The 22,545-nt window shown below is 30.7% G+C and overlaps 2 protein-coding genes across 3 annotated transcripts; one reads left to right on the forward strand and one right to left on the reverse strand.

The window, feature by feature from the left end:
- The first annotated feature begins 1,045 nt into the window (after positions 1-1,045).
- On the forward strand, positions 1,046-4,496 carry LOC114183957 (protein FAR-RED ELONGATED HYPOCOTYL 1-like). 2 transcript variants are annotated; one of them, XM_028071167.1, is made up of 5 exons: positions 1,091-1,196; positions 1,314-1,404; positions 3,294-3,598; positions 3,857-4,120; positions 4,268-4,496. In XM_028071167.1, exons 2-5 carry the CDS (start codon positions 1,367-1,369, stop codon positions 4,339-4,341), a joined length of 681 nt encoding a protein of 226 aa, XP_027926968.1. In that variant the 5' UTR covers positions 1,091-1,196; positions 1,314-1,366; the 3' UTR covers positions 4,342-4,496. The 2 variants fall into 2 exon arrangements, with proteins under 2 accessions (XP_027926967.1, XP_027926968.1); XM_028071166.1 differs by lacking the exon at positions 1,314-1,404 and having other exon boundaries at positions 1,046-1,196.
- A 3,418-nt stretch (positions 4,497-7,914) lies between these two features.
- On the reverse strand, positions 7,915-11,358 carry LOC114184082 (laccase-17-like). Its single transcript, XM_028071321.1, has 6 exons — positions 11,247-11,358; positions 10,978-11,129; positions 10,418-10,662; positions 10,101-10,229; positions 8,597-9,562; positions 7,915-8,354 (listed from the first exon to the last, which is right to left on the reverse strand). The coding sequence occupies exons 1-6, from the start codon at positions 11,355-11,357 to the stop codon at positions 8,224-8,226; spliced, it is 1,734 nt and encodes a 577-aa protein (XP_027927122.1). The 5' UTR covers position 11,358; the 3' UTR covers positions 7,915-8,223.
- Positions 11,359-22,545: the final 11,187 nt, after the last annotated feature.

A 22,545-nucleotide genomic window follows, 5' to 3' on the forward strand; every position in this document is an offset into this window, starting at 1 on the left:
AGGAGTTGAATTAATTGGTAATTATTGTGACGTGGGTACTAAATGTAGCATTATTTAAATTTAAATAAAATGATGGAACAGGAACAGTTTAATTTGTTCCTAAAAGTGTTACAAGAACACCAAATTTCCTATGTTCACATGTTGCAGATAAGTCAGAAGGTACGCAGGGGGGACCTGCGTGATTCTTCTGACACTCACTCACACCGCACATTAACTCGCTATTAAAAGAACGTGGTTGATCCCTATTAAAGGCAAACTTTGCATAAAATTACTAATAACAATTTTCTTCATTTTTAAATATAATTTTATTGTTAATTAAAACTCATTAAAAAAAATCTTCTTACCTGTAACTTACCGAGTGGATAACTTTTAATAAAACTTAATTATAAAATATATGCTAGAATTTATGTATACCACTGGAATTTAGCTAAAAATAGTAATTTTTTATAATGTGGTGTTAAAAATATTTTTTTACTAGTAAATATTAATATCTAATACTTAACTGTATCTAATTAGAATTGTATTTAAAAATGCATGTTTATAAGAAAAATATGGTTGTATTAGAAACTTTTTATTGAGGAATAAAAAAATATTAGAACAGTAATAAATTATTTTTATTGATTTAAATTCGATAAAAATAATAAAAGTTTATTTAATAATTTTTAGAATTTTTAAATTTGAATCAATAAATATAGGTTAATAAGCATGTTTATACTAGAGAACTAATTCTTTCATTGGTTATTAAAAATAATAAAATTTAGAGAATCACATAATTTATTTAACCAATTTTTTAATTTTATAGTTTGTAATAAATTTTAATTAATAAAAATGTGTTAAGAAAATAGGCCCGTGTGTTTCTACACTTACTTTATTAACATTCAGAAGAAAAAAAAAAAAACACTTATTTTACTAGCCATGCCCAAGATAAAGTAATTTTTGACGTGGCTACTTCCTTGGTACTATGCACGCGCCATGGAGTGTGTGGGCAATGACAGACAAACAAAGACAATGAAAATGTGGATGTTATATTCTCGGATATACTAGGCATGGCATCTTTAAAGTTTTCACTTTTCAGAGGTTCGCTCCAAGGCCCATTGCCTCTGAAACCCGTCTTTAAAATTCTGTGTTCTATCACAGTGTTTGGTTTTCTAGATCCAGATGGAGGAAATCAAGGACAATCCTTCTCAAGTTAACAGGTTTCACTCTCTATCTGGGTGGTTTCAAGATTTTTCTCTTTTCTTGTTTCTGCAGTGTTTGGTCACCGATTATTCCACCCTTTCCTGCATTTCATGTTCTAAGTTATGTTTTTGTAGGAAGGGATGAATGACCCATCTTTTATTGTATATTTGATTATACTGTTGCTGTCATGCAATATGGTAGAGTAATGAAAACCTTGATGCTTAAGTAAGTTGCTGGATATTGAAAACACTGCCGCTAGTAAGAGATTTAGGGTTTATTTTTCAGTACTTTTAGTTATTTTTGCTTTAAGAAGCTTGTTTGAGACAAGTATGTTTCAAGATAATAAAATTGGAACCTTTTCTAAAATGTTTTAATTTTTTATTATTCTTGTTTTGTTTGTTCTATTTTTTTTTTTACATTTCTTCATTCTTACTCTTAAATATTTGTTTTTATTGAATTAATTTTATAAAGTGATTTTTTAAAATTAAAAAGCAAAATCACAATCATATACCGTTAGTTTACTTCCTTCTAACCAAAAATAAGATTGTTTGCTCAAGGCCTGTGATTATTTTTTGTTAGCATGTTTTGTGTGCTTAAATAGCTATATAAGTAGTCACTTTTAGTAGAATCAAGTTGAATCTCTCCTCTTAACATCGTTTTTATTAGCTAATCTTTGTATTAAGACCAGTGATGTGATAAAACATTTCTAGTTTCATAGTCTATTTTTATAAATTATACAAAAACACAAATCCATTTAATTTTTAACCTATTGTTAAAGGTTTGTACTAGAAACAGTCAACATATATATTTACTTTGAATGAAGAGTTAAACTTTAGACTTGAAGCTATGTGCTTGTTTAAGCTGAATGCACTGCGATCAGTGGATAGAATTATGATTGCAGATGTAACTGTCTGGTACATAATATTTGGAATTTACTTCTTTGGGAAGTGTGTTTTGGTGTCTGTTTCCTATTATGAAAACTTTCAAAATTTCAATCCTCAATCATACATTTATATTACAGAAATGATTAGATATCTGAGGAAAATATGCCTTTTACACTGCTGGTTATTTGTAAGTTAAGAATGTTTCACTAGCAATATGAGAACAACTATTTTGGGTAGTTTTAGTCTGTTTGATGATGCATAATAATAACATGCAGTGGAGTCTACAAATGGTTTCCTCTAATCTTAATTATCATTTCTGCTTATTTTAATGTAAAAAGCTTAGCCTTTAAATTGCCAATTTTTAGTTGTTTATTTTTGACACCGTATGACAGGAATGGTTCCAAAATATTATTGTTTTGTTCAAGAACTCTTCCATGTCTGCAGTATAGCCATGTTGAAAATTTGGACAGGGCATTGTAATCTGTTTGCAGCTATATTTGCACCACTGAAAATGCCAGATCATTGGTAAAATTAACAAGAAGAATGTTATAACTACAAAAGTACTTTCCACTTAGTGTAATAGCTATATGGATCAAACGACTGCTATCATACTCTGTCTGGAAGTATACTTTTGGAATCACCGTTTATGTGTGCAAAAAGTACTTTGATATAAGTGATTTTCTTTGTCAACCCATTAGAGAGAAGCAACTGATTGTTTCCTCTCTTACATATGATGTAATTTGGGTTGTTCTGTGTCATTTCTTCTTTAAAATCTTAATCATTATTCTTTAAAATGCTAATCATTAAGCTTTTCCCTTGTTGCACAAAATAGATAACAAACTGAATTTAACCTTTGTTTGTCAGACATATCTAGATTATTATGATCTAATATATGTCTTATGTGATCAAGAAGACATGACTTATGATCTAATATGGGAATATGATCTCGATCATCATGATTGCAATATATACCTTCCAACTTGTAGGTACTATTGTTCCTCTTCAAATCAAAAGTTTCATAAGAAATCAAGAAACTAATCAGTTTTTACTGTTTTACATGCATCCCTTTTTGCCACTCCACTGTCATGATTCGTAGATTCTAGTTGAATAATTGTCCTTTGTTTCTTGTTTTAATTATGTACTCTTCGTTATGTAGGAGTGAATGTTCTTCTGACAGCTCTTATTTAGTCCTTTTCTTTTATTCTGACATTTCTCTATTACTCTTTTCAGATTCCAGGTGAATGGAATTGACGATCTTAACATTGTGGAATGGAAAAAGAAAAGAAAATTACAGAGTGATCAGTTGGATTTGCTTAGACCAAAACATAAATGCTGGGTTGGAAGTTACTCCCCTGGACATGCTTCAATGTTTGATGAAAATCCAGTTTTAGAGGGCATTCAAAATCACACAGGTGAAAGGTCCGAACCTGAATCTGCCAAAGACAGCAATAGTTTTATGGAAGACTGTGATACTGCTGTGTCTGTAAATAAAGAAGCCAAGCATGAGACAGATTGCGAAAATTCATACTTATATGGTAGGCCATCCATTTCTTTGCTTGATTGGGTTTCCCTATAATGTTAGTTACATAAATGTTACTCTTGCACTTTGTTCTCTACACTTCCCTTTTACACCTTTTATGTTGAAAAAGGTGAGAGTTCTCCCTCTCCTTAACTCAATTTTTTTTACCATAAAAAGGTTATGTGTGAGAGAGTAAAGGGTACAAAATCAAGTCTAGGATAAGATGATGCGGATAATGCTTAGGGTAACTCCAACTCTTTGGATGTATGAACAGTAAATAGGGTGAGCTATATCGAAGAGGAAGCATTTGTTGACAGTGAATGCATTCCACACTACGGTGATACTGATGCAAAAGATTTGAACAATGATGAGGATCATCTTCTGGGGATAGAAGGCTTTTCAGGTGGTGAATGCGCAGAATATGCCAAAGAAAGCAATGAGTACCCAGTAGATAAGGAATTCGAAGATTTTCTCTTTTCCAGTGGGGTGGATCCTAATGTGTATGTCCTTTCATCTGGAAGATGGAATGTAAATCAAGGTATTGTGCTTGTTCTAGACAGTTAATATGCACAAAGATTATTGGACCATGCTAGTACTTGTTAAATTAGTTTCAAGGCTACTGCATTTGATGAAGAAGTTTTGTTTAGTTATTGCTGGTTAACGAACAGAAATGTTTTCAATGCAGAAGCTCAATCGAACTCAAGACCACCAACAATTGATCAAGAGTTTGAGGAGTACTTTTCTATGCTTATGCTCTAGGACAGTTTTCCTATGAAGTTAGTATGTATAACTGTATATATAATGATGTAAACAGCTGTTGTATGTACTAATTGTACGAGGTTTTAGTAGTTTAAATAACATCTGCAGTAGGTGTAATACGATATTTCTTCTTATGTCCTTCCTCCTTTTTATCACCATTCTTCCTTAATGCATTACATTCTTTAAGGATGCTGCAGTTCGCAAATTACTTTTAATCCATCGATTATGGGTACAAACAAAAAAGTTATATGTTATGCAATGCATGTATTTGACAAACTTAAATTGGCGTTCTAGTTAACTCGTCTTCCTTTAATACACAAGGAGAAAATAGGATGAGTTTTGTTTCTCTTTTCTGAATATACAAATTTTCAATTGAACGTCATCAACAACTCAGTAGTAACGTGTGTTTGTGTCCTTGGCAACTTTTTTGTGCATGGAGTGACCAAGTTTCACTCCATGAAGCCCTTATGCTCGAACAAAATAATTATAAGAAGTGACAAGACAAAGACATAGATCATCCATGGTAGATGTAGATGGTTCATCCATATGAAGTGGTCTTGTGGTTTTCAACAACACTAGTAGATGACAACTTCAAAACTCACCATGATTAGTGTTGGTTAATTTGCACAACATGAAGTTGAGTACAAGAAAAGCACTAAAGGCTTAACCTAAATATATTACAGAAATAATAAATGACAAAGATCGAAGTGGAAGATTAAAAGCACACCAAACTCTCATCTTTACAAATTGGGTGAATTTAGTCCTTTTACTCAAATTTTGTTTAATTTAGTTGACGGTTTAAACGTATTTTTTAGCTAATGTTGAAGTGAAAATGAGTTAAATGATGTAAACAACTCAAATATATGATGAAATGTGTTTGAAACGTCAAATAAATCTAAAAACATTTGGTTAAAAGGACTAAATACATGCATTTCTAAAGTTAAAAAAAAAAACTAAATTAGTTCAAAATATTGAAAAAAGGCTATTTCTAATTTTCACCAAAAATAAAGAAATAAAAACATATTTATTTATTTTTATAATAATAAAGCAGGCCACTAGAGTAGCATACACCGAGAAAGAAAAAGAAAAAGTAGTCGATCAGATTTTCCTCTTTCTCTCCATAATAAGCCCATACATAATCTTTGAGACGTGGATCGATTGTGTTTTATTCTATAATTTACTCCTCCTTTTGTGATTATGCACATCTATTGCCATTTCTGAGAACTCAACTATGTAGGTCATGTGACAACACAAAAAATATACTTAAGAAAATGTGAAAATTGTGTACTCGGTTTGAAGAGTAATGATGAATGCACGAGAGAAAAAGATAAGAAGAATGAACCTTTTTAAAAAACATAGTTTTTTTGTTTTATTTTTCACCTTCTTTGATATTTTATAAAATCACATTTTAATATTTTTTTGCTTTCTTTTAATTATATTTCTTGTAAATTGTAATTGTAGTTTTAGATATATTTTCGACTCTTAAAGTTTGCATTATTCTATGTATTTGAATTTTGAATTGTGAATTTTTTTTTCTCATTGTAATTCCATTTGGACAAGTGATTGGACTTACTTTTCTAAAACATTTTTATTGAATAAAAATTCTTTAAGAATTTGATAAAGTATTATGTATTAAGGAAGTGATTCTCTTTTTGTTTTAGTATTATCTTGAAATTCTTAAGAATTCAAGTGATGATTTATTACCGGAGTGTTTTTTATAAGTGATGATTTGTTACTTACTTGACCAAAGTTTTTTTATATTCTTTTTTGTTAAAAAATAGATTTAGTCTTTCTTTTTGTTCGTTCTTATCAATTCAGTTTTTTTTTTTCCAATAAGGTCCAAATTATTTTTAATTTTGTTCAATTAGATGTTTTTGTTAACATTGTTTAAATAATTAATGGATAGCAAATAGTTTATGTCACGTGTTAGTTTATAATATTTTTCTTTTACTTTTGTTTATTTTTCTTAATTTAGAAAAAATGTCAAGGTATCAAACCAACATGATGTCATGAGATAGTAGTGTCATGTGTCAGATTCCATGACATGTGTCAATGTTAGTGTCACATGTCACTGTCTTATATTCAATTTGATCCTTGACCTTTATATTCGTTATTTTTGTTCATTTCAATCCTTTTTTTTTAAATTGAGATCAATTTTAATTTTTATACAAATGTTGTACCAATTTTTAGGTTGCACTATTTAATTGATTTTTAACCTAAAGATCACATAAAGTATTAAATTGTTTATGTGATTTTTAACCTCTTAAAATTTTTAAACCAATGATGTTAGTTCCCACTTTTGAAAATTTCATTCTAATTTTAAACCAACTCTAATCCTAAATTAGGAATATTTTAATAAAAATATTATAACATTTATATAAAAATTAAATTTGATCTCAATTTGTAAAGAGTCAAAATTGTCCAATTTAAACAAAAAATCGAAATGAATTGAACAAAAATAATAAATACAAGAATCAAATTAAATATAAGACACTAACCACACTAAGACTAATACGTCATTGACCTTGACATACTACTACATGGTATGACATTGACTTAACATGTGGGCAATTTTTTTTAAATTAAGAAAAATAAAAAAAAAATGTAAAAAAAACCATGAAGTGACATACACTATTCACTGGCTGAAAATAATTTAAACAATGTTAGAAAAAAAAGACTAACACTACTAAAAAAACTCATATTTTTTGTTAATTTTGTTTTGAAATTTTTTCCGTAGAAAATACCTACAAATTTTGTTGTGAAAAAACAATTTGCAAGAAATTGCTACCAATTTTCTTGCAAAATATTTTGTATTAAACACTTTTCGCAACAAATTTTGTAGGAAATACTTGCAAATTTTATAATTTTGTAGGAAATGATTATTCACGAAGAAATTACCTGCCAATTAAAATTTTTAGAAAAAATGGCAGAAAAATGTTTTTTCTTACAAATTTTTTTAATAAATTTGCAAGAAAAATCTCATGTAATATGAGAATTTCTAGTAATGTAAATTTAACAAAATTGACAAAAATTTAGACCTTATTAATCAAAAAGAATTTGAACTGAATTGACAAAATCAAACAAAAATAGTAACTAAATATATATTTTAACCTATTTTTTCTACTTTCTTTGATTTCAAATTTGAAGATTATTTATTCTTATTTACTTATATTTTTAACAACATTTATTCTTATGTTCTTATATTAATCAAAGCTTAAATATCATAGTTGATGATGTTCTATAAAGTAATAATGAGATTCAATTATATGATTACGAGTTTTAAGTATATTGACACTAATTGGTTACTTCCAAGTATATATATTCTACAAAGTGTAAAGTAGAATTTGTTGTCAATGAACTAGTTTGAGAATTGTCTCATTGGTTTTCTTACTTTTATCTAGTCTATGGTAAAATGTGATTGTGAAATTCCAGACAAGATTACCCAACCAAAATTTTCTTGATGGCGATAGCATTGACTGAGAAATTTAATTTCATTCTCTGTTCTCATATTAGAAGATAAATGTGAGAGTTAGACTTTGAATAGAAGCAAAACAAAGATCAAGGACCATATCATGAGAGGAATCAATCAAATTTTAATTATCGGTAATTGCTTTGAACATTCTGTAAGGAGGCAAAACCCCTGTGACTGCTCATTCCAAACCAACCAACCAAACATGACAGCAACATCAAGACAAACCAAACCGAACCGTTTACCTCAACAAACTAACCCCACACTTACACGAGTCACAACTTATTTGTTTCCCTCTACACATCAAAAGAATAAACATTTGTCGAAAAGAAAGGAACAAGAAACATTGGAGAGGAACTGAGGAAGAAATGATGCAAAACCAATGAACCCGGACCCAAAAGGGTTAGTCAAAGTCAACATTTTGGAAGATCAGAAGGGGGTGGTTGCAGCTTCTGGTTGGGTCCAGCCCCATCTAATACTAGCCATGCCATTCTCAATCCCCAACTTGTGTGCACGTCCAGGTGACAGTGCATGAACCACACTCCTGTTTCAACCATAACTCAAATATGACATAGATAACAATGACATTAGATAGAGACAGGTTTACAAACTCATGCATGACAACTTCATTCTATCTGATACAACTTTTTGTAACAAAAGGACTATACTTTTACAGAAACTTTTCTAAGTTTTATATCTTGTCATATTTTTATATTTTCTTATAACAAGAACATGTTCGATATGACACAACACGGTACAAGAATGTTGGAATTGAAAAATACATACCTGGGTTGTCTGCTTTAAACCGAAAAGCAATCCAGCCACCAGCAGGAACACCAGCTGTGTTCCTCTCAACTGGGTCAACAAGATTAAACTTTGCAGGGTCATTGTTAGGGTCATAGTTTCCAAATCCTTGCCCCACAATAAAGAAGTCATAACCATGAAGATGCAAGGGGTGGCTCTCAGCCCCAAGAATACTAGTGTCCTGCAACACTACCTCCACGCTGGTGTTGAACTTGAGCACCACCAACTTTGTGTCGTTAGTGACCATTGTGTTGTTTGGAGGTGTTCCTGTGTAGTTGAAAGGGTTCAAAGGGGTGGCAGGAAAATCAGTCTTGAAAACCCCATTAGCCTGTCCAGAGTAGTAAGCCTGCATGATGGAAATAGATGATGGAAGTGCAAAGGAAATGTTGTTCACTGAGGCTGCAAACTTGGTGCTGTTGCTTGGCCCTTGGCATGTTGTGTTTTTGGGGCAAGGATTGGTCCCGAGCCCCACAGTGAAGAAAAATTTTCTGTCCACCTTCTGGGGTACGCTGACGGGGAATTTAGCATTGGCCAAGCTTCTGAATTTTGCTGTGAAGTTTGCCACAAAGTTTGTGGCATTTATGGGTGGCAAAGTTGGTTGGAGAAGGGTGAGATTTTTGAGAGAAGAATGGTGCAAAGGTTGCGTGTAAACGAGGATACCAGCAGTGGTGGAGTTGTCGAAGGTGCCACGGCCTGTGAAATAAGGTCTAGCAGCCATTTGGTACGAGGCATTGGGAAAATATGGCTTGGTTTTGAGAAGAACGTTTGTGGTTTGTCCAGGTGCTATGAGGAGTGTATCTGTGTCAAATGGTTTGGTGTATTTAGCATCTGCTTCAACCACAGTTAGGGTGTGATTGGCTATGCTAAAGAAGAGTTCTTCGTTGAGTGCAGCATTGATTAGCCTTAGCAGATATGTCTTGCCTGGCTTCACCTTTAGTGTGTATGTATCTTCAAAAATCAATCATGAATTATCATTAAGTTTTCTATCATAGATGAAAAGCCACTTGTGTACAGTTCATTATTGATTTTTTATTGTTGCCAAGTTAGTCTAACTCTACCTGTTAAGATATTTATAAGTAGCATTTGTTCCCATAATCAATGACCCTCCTATCATATTTGTCTAAATATACTGGTACTTTTTACTTTAAGAACAAAAAAAAATGGTTTTCATTTTCATTTTCATTGTTTATTTTTTCAAACAAGTAGAATATAGAAATAAAATTTCTCAAACAAGTAGTCAATTCTCTCTCCTAGTTTTTCTATCTTCAACCTTTACACGTGGTAAAAGTGAAACATGGGAATATGATTGAGAAATGAAAAAGATTGAAGTTTAACAATGTACTAAGATACAGTTATTGTGTCTTTAAACACCCTGTTAATGTTCAAAAGTTGCCTACTCTATTTATCTTTCAAAAAAGACACCCCTTCATAGGATATATTGAAGATCCAACTTTAGGGTGGCATTATAGAAGACTTTGTTGTGTACCTTTAGAGGAACAATTATACAAAGGCCCAGGAAGTCCATTGATGGTGTATGCATCTGAAACATTAGGTCCCCCTCCTGTCTGCAAGGCTTGACTTATTACAGCTTCTGGGTCTACATTAAACCATTCCCCTGCAATCCCAAAACCAAGTTACCCTCACTAAATTTAACAAATTAATTGTATATATAAATATAAATATACCTATAACATTATATATGTGTATATATGTATGAGATAGTATCTCTAAATATAAAAAAGGAGCTGATCTTGATCATACTATTATGTAGGAAATATTACTATAGGTATTAATAAAGTATACCAAAAAGAATGGGGATTTCTTTGTATGGTTTCTGGAATGGATAAGATTCATTGTGCTTGGGGAGGATGATGATGGGGCCATAAATGGTGGCTCTTAGCCATGATATGTGAGCATGCCAAAGCAGAGTTCCTCTCTGCCCAACAATGGTGAAGTTGTATGTGTATGACTGGTTGGTTTGTATAGGACACTGTGTCACATATGCTGGTCCATCAGCCCACCCACTTGTTATCTGACGGATACCATGCCTGCAACATTCCAAGATCAGTACAAAATTTGGATCATAACAAATGAAATCTGAGCTCAACTCACATGAAAAATTAACATAATTTTCTCTCAAACACGTTAACATAATAAGTTTATAAGTCTTTTTTCTTATACAGTGTGAAATGTAAACGTTTGACACCACTTATAATCTAAAAATTTTGAGACATGAATGTGACTTAGACTTAGATTTGGATAAATAACTCTTTCGAAAACATATATTATAAAAGATAGCCCAAGAATGCAGTAATGTCTAGGAGATAGGGAAAAAACTAGGTTTCTAACTAGAAAGAACATACCAATGAATGGTTACATTGTTTGAGACATGGTTAACAACCTTAACCACAACTCTATCACCTTCCCTTGCAACCAAGCGAGGTCCTGGGAATTTACCATTCACACTCAGAATGTTCCTTGTGTGACACAATCTAGTCACATTCAGGTACTCCACCTACACACATGAAGAAGTAAACAAGTGGAAAATTTAGGAGTGTAAAAATGAATGCAAATGCAACTTTTGAAAGTGAACAAAGTTCATGATGGTGCATGATGAGTTTTGTCACTGTACATTAAATGTGTAGTGCCTTGTTATGCTCACTACAAACTCGGGAAACAATGGTAAAACCCAGAAACCAAAGAGAAGAACTCTGAGAACTGAAGGAAAGTGGGGGGAATCCATGTGTTGTGTTGGTTGGGAAAAATGAACTGAGATATGTAAGATTATATAGAAAAAATATAGAGGTTTGTCAGGTGGACATGGTTGTAGGTCTAGTTTAATTTTAGAGTGGACATGAAGTAATTAATAATTGTAAGTTGCCATTATTTTAGTTTCACAATCACCCTTAAACATTTTGGATGAGTATATGCAGAGGGGTGACCTAAAAACTATGATGACAACCCTTTAAGACTACCAATTCTCCTTGGACTTTATTTTTTTTCATGTCTTATTATTTACACCTGTTTTAAGGCAATTCTAAGCAAGCAATAATCACCAGTTGTTAAAATCCATCATTTATTTTTTCATACTTTGCTATAGTTTCACATCCTTTTTCTTAATAATATAATTAAACTTTTCTCTCAATTTCAATAATTAACAAATTTATTAGTCATCAAAAAAAAACTACGGAACTGTTAAATATAAAATAATGATATATAATCTTTTTGAATATATTCACTGTTATGTTTTGCTGGCTTTTTCATATACAACTACCCTTAAAAGTTGTCCTTACATGCATGGCTTATTTCCCTCATTCCTTCTTATATATTTGTTTTCTCTAAAGATCTTTTTCTTTTCTTAATTAATCCTACTACATAGTCTATTTATTAGAGGATCGGTTTTTACTTTAAGCATACATATTTTGGTGTTGCATTGCAGACATTTAATTTACACTTATTTCTTTTGATCTCTCTGTCTTTATTTTGTATCACCTAACACTATCTATTATATTTATATTTGTTTCTATAAAGTTCTCTCTCGAAGTCTAGTATTAGTGTCCATCAAAAGATATGCAAAAGAAGAAAATATAAATAATGAACAATGAAAAGATAAGATAAAAAAATAGAGAAGCACTAAACGAATTTTGAAATGACTAATAAACTTGAAATTGTGTATTATTTGAATTTGTTTGATATTAATGATGGATACTCAACCTCATATCAAGTATGGAGATAAATATGGGTAACAATAGGATATAAAGACAAAAATAAATATGTACATATAACTTTAATTTTTTCATCTTCACATTCATTCTAATTTTAATTTATTAAATTATATTCTTAGTGTATGATATTATTTAAACATATATAATTATATTTATTTTAAAATTACATTCTTAATTTATTTAATTCATTTTAAAACATATATAATTATATTTTCATTACTATTATTTAATAATGAAAAAAATGTGTATTCTTTTATTTGTTAAATTCTTAATAATATATTATTTTTATTCTTTCAAGAAAGTACTTATTAAACATTTTAATAATATACTGATTATTTATTAGGAATAAAGTTGACAACCACATTTTTTTTTTCTAATCATATATATATATACAAAAATGAAGGAGTTTTTACTTTAAAGAAATATTAGAAATATTCTCAAACTCACCCCATTCTTGGGAGCTCGATGTGTATGAGTCATTACTCGACAATTTGTGGATGTGAAATGAAAAGACATGGATCTAGAAATACTTGAATATTTTACAAGCTTTTAGAAATGAAATGATGTGTATATATGTGTTCCTAGATCCGCGTGTATAAACAAAGGTCATTTTCAATTGTTTTCAACACTACCAGTTCAACTCACACATTACGTTTTCATAACTCCAAACTTGGCTTCAACTATGGCCTGTTGCTTTTAGTCTGAGTTTCCCATGACTTCAAGCTGGGTCAAATCAATTCCATTACTTTTCTACATCTTTTCTTAAGTTGTAAACTAGTTGCAAGATGAAACATAACCACCATCAAATGCCACATTATATTAAAGGAAGAATTACAACTTAATTTATTAGGAGGAATGCATCTTCAAAATTATTCAATACTCACTAATTGTAGTTCCTAACTATTTGGAAAAAGCTGAACTGTACATGTCACTTTGTCTATTATACTTGAAATGGAAAATAGAAAGTCATGATTAATATCTTGTAATTGGGTCAATATCCTAAAAATTGTAAGTATTTGAGATGATAGTCATAGATTCACTTGATCAACGTGACTAGGCAGCTAAACCAAAATATGACATATATAATATATGGAGAATTGGGAAATTAATATAATAACGAATGCATGCTTCTAAATGTTGAAAAGCTTTTTCCTTTTTATTTTTATGCCTTGTTGTAAAGTCAAAAGAATAATTGACATTAGATTTATTTTGTCATATAACTTCATCCTTCCCTCAATTATCTTCATTATCTAAATCATTTCTCATTAACAAAAGAAAAAAAGAAATCTCTTTCTCTTCTTTCTCTCTAATTCTACTTTTTCAATCTTTATTTTTTTCATAATGTAACTCAATCTCACAACATTTGGAAAGTCAAGAGTATATATATCTATTTAATATGATTTTTAAATAGAGTAAGCTTTTATTTGTTCTATACATATATTTTTTTTCCTGTGGATTTGTTATCAATTTTGGTAGAGTCAATTGAAAAAAGTGATTATGTTAACTTATTTTATCATGTACGGATGAAATTTTGTTATGTTTAGATACTTACTCTGGGTTCTTAAGTTCTTATTAATCTTATTATTTAGATTTTGAAATTTTTGCTTTGAAAATAGTCATTACTGGTAAAAAGTTATTCATTATTTTGATAGAATTAATCATAGGATAAAAGACACGCATGTGAAGGTGACTTGGTCACTAAATTTTTTATTTTTGTGGAGGAATTGTGTTCTAATTGAATTATTGTACTTGAGTGTTGTTAGATTTGATTTGATAAATCATTGTTTAAAATGTTTTGGACTAAATATTGTTAGTAATGAATTGATCAAGTGACTAGGTTAGACATGTTAAGTATAATGTTTTCTTAAATGGAGTTTTCAATATAGTTTAGGCAAGTAAAATAAATTTATACAACATTTCTTATGAATAGTTATGAATTTGATATGCATACTTTGATTTAATTTGAAATAAGTATATAATGATGTTTGAGTAAATAATAATTTGAATTGTGCACTCGAATTTCTTAGAAGTTATAGATTCAAAATGCTTTTGAAAATACTCTTTAAAATCGATTGATTTTGCTGCTATGGTTGATTTCTCTAATATTTTTCACTTAAACTAAAGTAGAACAAGGGTTCAAACCTTGACTTAATTCCATTCTTGCTCAAGTAAAAAAAAAACAATTGTTCAGATAAAATTTTATAGTTGAAAATAACTTTGCTCTCAACTATATTCTTCTCAAGCAAAGGATTATTGAAGTGAAAATGACACTACAACCCAATTCAGTTTCTACTCAATTTTTTATTTAGCTAAAAAAATATTTTTAATTTTTTCTTTTTTTTTTCTTATGGTCTTTTAAAGTCATCAATGTAAATATTTTTATAAATGTAAATTAAATATTATTGATTTATGGTTTTAGGTAAATGATATATATATATATATATATATATATATATATATATATATATATATATATATATATATATATATATATATATATATATATATATATATATATATATATATATATATATATATAACAATGCTTACTAAGATTTATGATAATTATATGAAATTATTGGTAGGAACAAGGCATTGACAATGTGGGATTGACACCAATGATTTATGGTTTCACTAGGTAGAACAAACACCAATGAGACCTGAGCCCAACCATATAAGGCATTGATACCACTCTCAACCCAAAACTTTAAAACAATGTGTTTATGGGTCTTTATTCTTATTATAGTGCTCTACTTTCTCATTTCTAGCCAATGTGGGACTTAGACTCACACTTGGATTTCTAACAATCTCCCCCTCAAGGGTGAGTCCCTTCAACCACATTGGTACACTCCTCTTCCAACGGAAACATTCCTAACCACGACCAGCGGAAGCATTCCCAACCACGAGTACTCATTTTCTGCCTTTTTTATGTACCGTCGTTCTTCTTAACGAGACACGCTTACCTAGGACTCTTGCCAAGAAGACTTTCGATACAAGAACCATACTACACTTGTCTGAGCCGGTTTTAACCATCGGCTCTAATACCACTTATTAGGTCTATAGAGGGGGTTTCACTAAGGAGAACAAACAATTATGGTCATATATGGGATGATATTTAAATTATTGTTTGTGTTATGTATTAAGTGTTAACACCTATATGAAAAAGAGAGATCCTCTTACTTCATTGATTATCTAAGTCACATATTTTAGGATATCAAGTGATGAGAAGTAGATGAAAAAGTTTTTACACACCGTTATTCACTTGTAAATCTAAGTTTTTGTATTCATTGATTATCTAAGTGTAACATCCCAGGCCAGGTGCCACAACCGTGAGTAGAAAGGAAGGAAAAACTATTTTCATAATAAAAGAGGAAACAATCTATGCAACTTGGTTGGTAGACGTGTGATGAAAATGTAGCCTCTAATAGTCTAACGTGAGGGTCGTCTAATAGGCTAAGAGTCGTCTAATAGAGGGGTCGCCTAACAAACTGGGTCGTCTACTTCCTGGTATCATCCGGTGAGTTTGAGGTCATCTAATGGAAACATATACATTATTCTCAAGGTTAAATCATGCAAAAGATTGTTTTGCTTACATAAAATCCTTAAGAAATAAAGGAAGAGTTACAAAATAATATCATCCATTAAATCTTCTATGAATGAGGTTCATCAATTTGAATCAGTACATCACCAAAATGGGTAGGTTTAAGAGGTTCAAAAGCACATAAGATTAAGTCTTAACACATCTAAAGAAAATAACACTTTTATTGATCTCGAGGAATGTCTAATCCCTTCCCATTTGTGTACCAGCTTATGCAACATCAGTTGCTCCAATGCAATGCACATTCATAGCATGGTAAAGCCAACAAACACACAAAAATGGTAAGTTAATCATAACATAATTATTATCACATCACACATCAGGCCATTCATACTAATATGGAGACACATCAACACTTAAGCTTTTCTGCAACGAATGAACATGATATAATATAAAGATTCATGATTTATGGATCTACTTATGGAATATGCAAGTGTAATGAGTAGACTCAGAGGATTTTGCACCTACCACATGATCACAATAGATTATGATCTCAATTGCAATTCTACTCATTCTTTGGAACCACATTCCTATCATGTGACGAAGTTTAACTGTACACAAATTTGTTTCACACAACCATAACCACAAAAAAAAAAAAAACTTGACTCTCACTCCTGCCTTTCTTCTACATGAGTCAAATGGTAAAATTGTGTGATTGTTGTATACATGTTGGTTTATGAAAAATAAAAGCAATAAACTCTACAAATAATAAATTAAGCAGTTCCCAATACTTTGGAGAATTGAATGCGGAAGCGTACCTTATGATTGGATTGGGAACAATAGATGAAGAAAGATGGTACCTGGTCTTCCAACTGTATAGCACCTGAAGGTTCCCTTTAGATTTTCTCTCTTGATGGGGAGGGAGAGAAAGGAGCAGGAATTATGCATAACATGCTCACAGATAGGGACCATGACCCCTTATGTAATTGTTGTCAATTACTTACTTAATTTCAATATTCTTAATTTGGCCCATTCATCAAATTAGAATATTGTTGACATTTACACATTTAATATATCATGATATATTATATATATATATATATATATATATATATATATATATATATATATATATATATATATGACCCAAATTGATAACAATACCATCCAAACAATGGTGAGTTTGAGTCTTATACCTTGTATTAAGAGAGATCCTAATGTAATTCATTTTTATAGTTAAGATATGTATTGGCTTGATCCTATGTTCATCGAGGGAATTTTTCACATTAAAATTATTGTGTTTTATTCTTTTTCTTTTAGACATGTTTAAAGTCCGTACAAAGGGACATGTTTCCGCTTTTGCTTAGCTACTTTGATTTCTCAACAATGTCAGCACCCCTTGCTAAGTGGTTTTCAATCAACTTCCGACAATTTTCTTTTGCATTCCTTGGTTTATTTGTATAAGGGCCATAGATTGTGTTTATTATCTTTTCTTTGACCTTTATAATTTGAAGGTTTGTTGCACAAATCCCTTCTTTTATTATGTATAAGTTTTAATTTGAATCAAATAACAATAGAATTATGTTTTAATTATCAGTTATAAACTTAATGATATATGTTTAATCTAGTGTAATTTAATTTTTATTATTCTTCATATCAAATACACATTAATAGTCTAACCTTATTCGTATCTTATAAATCTCACAAGTTGTTAACATATTATGTTGTTGATCTTGTTATAACTAAAAGAATATATATTAAACGATCTCTACTATTGATTCTTATTCAACATTTTAATTTATTTTTTTATTTAATTAGAATTTTTATAATTATATGGATTATCACATCATGTAATATCCTATAAGATGTCTACAATTTGTAACAATTTTCACTATTGTCTCGAAATTTTTGTAACATCATTTGCCTAAGAATATGTACGACTCATGAATTCCTAAATACCTTTGGCTATCTTCAAGAACACAAGTGTCATTGATTGTGAATTCTTTGAAATCCTATAACAAGGTTTATCATTGAGTGTTCTTCATCCCATGAATCATCTTTTGGACGATATATACGGACCAAAAGCTAAAAGATGAAAAAGATACCAGCTACTCCTGAGATATGTGTCCTAACAAATTGTGATGGGAGAACAACTAATGTTGCCTTAGTGAACATGTGCAGTAATTAAGGTTGTCGTAACATGCAATAGACAGTTGCAGTGTTCAAATCCAATTCTCATACGCTAAATTATACCTTTTGTCCCCTATCGTATTTATAAGCTTCAGTTTCATAAAATACCAAAGAAACAAATAAAACATCAACCCTAATTAACTTAAAGCTCTAACTTTTATGTAATTCATTATCTAACATCTATGGCAGTGATCACCTTGAAAGAGCCAAGATATTGAAACATTGGTATTTATATAGGAAAGACACATGATTACCTATCTTAAGTTTGTACAAAATAGTTATAACTTACCTCATTTGTGACTTTAAAATTATTTTCCAAAGTAATGCCATACTATACTTGACAATTATTTTTCATCTAAAATCTGTTAAGTATTTATTCTAATTCACCGCTACATGTTTAAGGTTCTTGACCAAGAGTACCAAGTTAGGGTAGGTGAGTCATAAAAAAGAAGTTATGAATACCAAGTCAAGTCTTGAAAGTATGAAAGACTTGGGTCAGCAGCACAAGTATAATTTTATTGATAAAATATTATGGACGAAATCAAAGTCAAACGAAGTGCAAAATCGCATCAAGCCAACCTTTCTACATACCTCAAATTCCAAAATTTCTATATAAGTTATCTTTAGTGATTAATTTGATCAAAATCGATATGTAGCCAGAGAGCAACCTTAGCACAAGTTATTCAGAATTACTTATCCCAATTTCAAAAGTAATTTAGTTTCCAGCGAGTGAAGTGAATAGTAGAAAAAAGAAAAATAGAATTCTGACATACTACTATAGCAGTAGCACATGAATGAAGAAGCTACAATAAGAGGCAAAATGCAAAACGGGAATTTAAATGACCAAATCTTGAACAACAGAAAATGTCAGAAAATGAAGCTAGGTAGTAACCAATAGGAGCGAAAACCTATGAAGGAAATTGAAAAAATAAAAATGTAAAAGGGAACAAATAAATACATCATCTTACAAATTCTAGAAGAGTTCGCATCAACCCAAAGCATATAATATATATATATATATATATATATATATATATCATCATTCCATAACTCATCATCAGCTAACACCTACGACATACCAAAAAAGGAATGCCCACAAAATAACACTACAAATAATTATTCTTTATATATATATTATCAAACTAATAAATAGTTAATTAAATACTCTTCTTTACTTCTAAAAGTAACAAACCAAATTCAGATACTCCTCAAAAATATAAAAAAGTTGCTACTACTTTGTTAAACACATGCTTCTTTCCTGGCTGGAACTGAAAACAAGGAATCAAGGTCAGGTGGGTGGAAGTACCCCTCCTTCGGCGGCGGTCGTCTCTTTCCGGCCACCGGCTTCTTCCTCGGGGGCGGCGGCGGGCAGATGAAAATCGCCGGAATCTGATTCTGCACCAACCTCGGCGTTCTGCACTCGTCTTCCCACTCCATGACAACCCAGCACTATCTTCAGACACCCTTTTGCCCCTTCTTTCAGAATCCAAAACCCCACAATTTTTTTCACCAAAAAAGTGCGGGCTTTCAAACTTTGGAGCAGTGAAAGTGTTTTTTCCAGGAGGTAGGGTATATATAAGTGGAGGAAAAATAAGAGCAAATTAATGCAATAATAATTTTAATTTAAAATTTTTGAAAATTTGAAAAAAATGATGGAATGGGAGAGGGTGGGATCGTGTGGGACGGGTGTAACGGGAAGCGGGTTTAACGAGCGGTGTGAGTAGGTGACAGCTAAGTGGTGACAGTATAACCTGCCACGTGTTGGTTCTGGAGTGGACGATGATGTGGATCCTGTGGGCCGCATTTCGCCGCGTTATTTTCAGGGGTTCAAATTAGGCGGCGCCATCAAAAGGTCGGTGTGTTTGCGCGGGAAGGAGCAAAATTGATTTTTTTTCAGAGGTTACCGGGCGGTGAGTCACGGCGTGATGCAGAGGTGGGGCCGTGGAGGACAACGGTGAAAGTTTTAGCTGTCGTTTTTGGGTTTCTTTGAGTGACGGGTGAGGTTAGTGGTGCTTATTTGTTACTGTTGGTGTTGCAACGTGGGACTGGTACAGTAATCATGGGCCTTGTTTGTCGTGTAGTTGAAACATGGGCTGGATTGTTAACAAATTCATTGTATTCCTCACTGACAGAAAATGAAGAGAGTAGAATTGCAGGGCCTAATGCTGATTCCAGATCTGTCATCTGTGAAAGTTTTTTTCTGGACACAATACGAAAAATCCATCAAATTATTCACAAAATTATCACCATAGATATGGAGTATCTGGGGAAGGAAGGAGGTCACACTTCTGTGTATTAGGTTCATATCAATGTCTTCAAATTAATGCAATAAAAATTTAGTATTTATTGATATAAAGAGTAATTAAGCAGTATCATCATCCAATTTGGAGATTGAGAATTGTTCAGATGCATTATTCTTAAAATTAAGAGGTTTAATTATAAATGTGTTGGTAGTTTGCATAAGGTTTTAAATTTAGATGATGTTTTAAAGATTCACTTGATATCATGTGTGTTGTTATCATTAAATTTATCGATAAAACATTGCAGTCATATTTTACACTTTAAATCGTTTGTTGTGTTTATTCTTTAAATTTAATTTAGGTTTCATTTCTTTTAACAAATAAGTTTTGGATGAGCTTTAAATTCTCAATTATAGCGATTTTTTATTAAATTATTTTTGTATTGTTTGTTAAATAATTGTAATATAATTTTATATTACTTAGTTTAATTATAATACGTTAATTATTTTTTTTATTGGAGAATAGTGTAGAGTTTTCTTAAAACATTTTACCTTTTCTGTAATACTCTAAATTTGTATTATTGTATATGATGTATAGTGATTTCTATTTATTCCCTTTTTACGTTTTTAAATTAAAATTACGTAAATATACATATGATGATTATCTTAGTTATCATCCAAAATAAACTTATGTTGATTAAATTAGCATTTCATGACATGCTTTACTTTTACAAATACACTACGGAACTACTTCTGAATGATTTAAATATTCGAAGATTTCACTAACATATCTGTTAACTTAAAATCACTAAAATTTACCAAAATAACCGAAAATTATTATTTTATGTTTTAAATGGTGAAAGATAACCATATCACGGCATTGTCGTGTTTGAATAAATTTCTCAAGGAATATTTATAAAGTTTATAAACTAATGTTAACCGTTCAACATCAAAAAAGAAAAGTAAAACAACCTAATTTTATATTTATTTGTTGAAATGGTTTTGACCAAGTATTTGTTTTGGAAAAGGGTTGTATTGAAGCATGTGGAAAATGAAGAAATGTTGCATAAGTAGATAGTTATGGGTGGTAATTTGGAATTGTGAGGGGTGGCTCAGGGCAGTATTGTGGGCAAACATAACTAGATAGTGACACATCATAGTCCAAATCAAGATATGTTGGGTTTCAAATCTCAATCTCAATCTTCCAATCCTATAGACAATGACAAGTGGCATCATCAATCAAAATATTTTGATCTTACCCTCAGGACAAAACTACAGCAGTGGACGGTGATGTGTCAACAATCGGATGCAAAAATGAAAAAAGAAATGGGTAATTTGGAGAGGAAAATGTGTTGAATATATAAACTAGAACTTGAAAAGAAAAACAAAAAATTTTACATGCATGCAAGCTAAATCTTTGCTCAATCGAATGTGTATTTTGGTTTAATGAACGGTGAATTTTACAAACTGTGTTTCGTGAATTTATTGGCAAAAGATAATGTTAGGATATGTTTCTCGATATTTACTATTTGAGAGGATTGGAGAGGATAAATGAAAATTGGTGAGATACATTTATTTCTAATGATTTGTACAGATAAATTTGAGAAGAAATGAAATATTTTCACCTTTCATGAATGAAGAGGTAAGGAGGGAAAGACAACTCAACACCTATATTTTTACTTAAATGTCCATATTTTTTTAAAATTTCAAAAGAAAAATCTGAACCAAACAATATTTCATTGAATTTAAAGAAGTTTTACAATTGTAAATATTGAAAAATTTAAAACAATCGGAAATTAAGTTAAGAAAACCAAATTTGCAAATCATCTAGTCTAATGTTGTAGAAATCTATAAAACAAGTTGTCTAAGTATTCCTTATGTAGTTCATGAACTCATAATCAAATAGTTGAGCATAATTGAAGTAATGCAAAAGACAATAAATTAAATTAGTACATAAAAGATAATAGTTAGACAATTATTTGGTCTCAACATCTATTAATATCAACTCAAATAATGGTTGTGATCTATTACATCACATAATATTCACACTTGTACCCTTCGATTGTTTGTTACACTATAATTTAATACCAACACAATTATACCATATTTGATTAAGAAAGTAAAACAACCAAACAATTATATTTTGACAAAGATAGAGAACCTTGAGTGGTAGTCGTGTGAGCTTCTATCATCTTGTAGTTGGTTTCCCCTCCAACATATTATATCTAGAGTACAAACT

The sequence above is a fragment of the Vigna unguiculata genome, chromosome 5 (genome assembly GCF_004118075.2).
Source record: "Vigna unguiculata cultivar IT97K-499-35 chromosome 5, ASM411807v1, whole genome shotgun sequence".
Classification (NCBI taxonomy): Eukaryota; Viridiplantae; Streptophyta; class Magnoliopsida; order Fabales; family Fabaceae; genus Vigna; species Vigna unguiculata.

Bases quoted from the DNA above. Each gene is read 5' to 3' on its own strand.
- LOC114183957 (XM_028071166.1), top strand. From the start codon at position 1,159: ATGGAGGAAATCAAGGACAATCCTTCTCAAGTTAACAG. The intron at 1,197-3,293 runs GTTTCACTCTCT...TACTCTTTTCAG, and splicing joins AATCCTTCTCAAGTTAACAG to ATTCCAGGTGAATGGAATTG. The intron at 4,121-4,267 runs GTATTGTGCTTG...TTTTCAATGCAG, and splicing joins AAGATGGAATGTAAATCAAG to AAGCTCAATCGAACTCAAGA.
- LOC114184082 (XM_028071321.1), bottom strand. From the start codon at position 11,357: ATGGATTCCCCCCACTTTCCTTCAGTTCTCAGAGTTCTTCTCTTTGGT. The intron at 9,563-10,100 runs GTACACAACAAA...TGATTTTTGAAG, and splicing joins GTATAATTGTTCCTCTAAAG to ATACATACACACTAAAGGTG. The intron at 8,355-8,596 runs GTATGTATTTTT...TGGTTGAAACAG, and splicing joins GTTTAAAGCAGACAACCCAG to GAGTGTGGTTCATGCACTGT.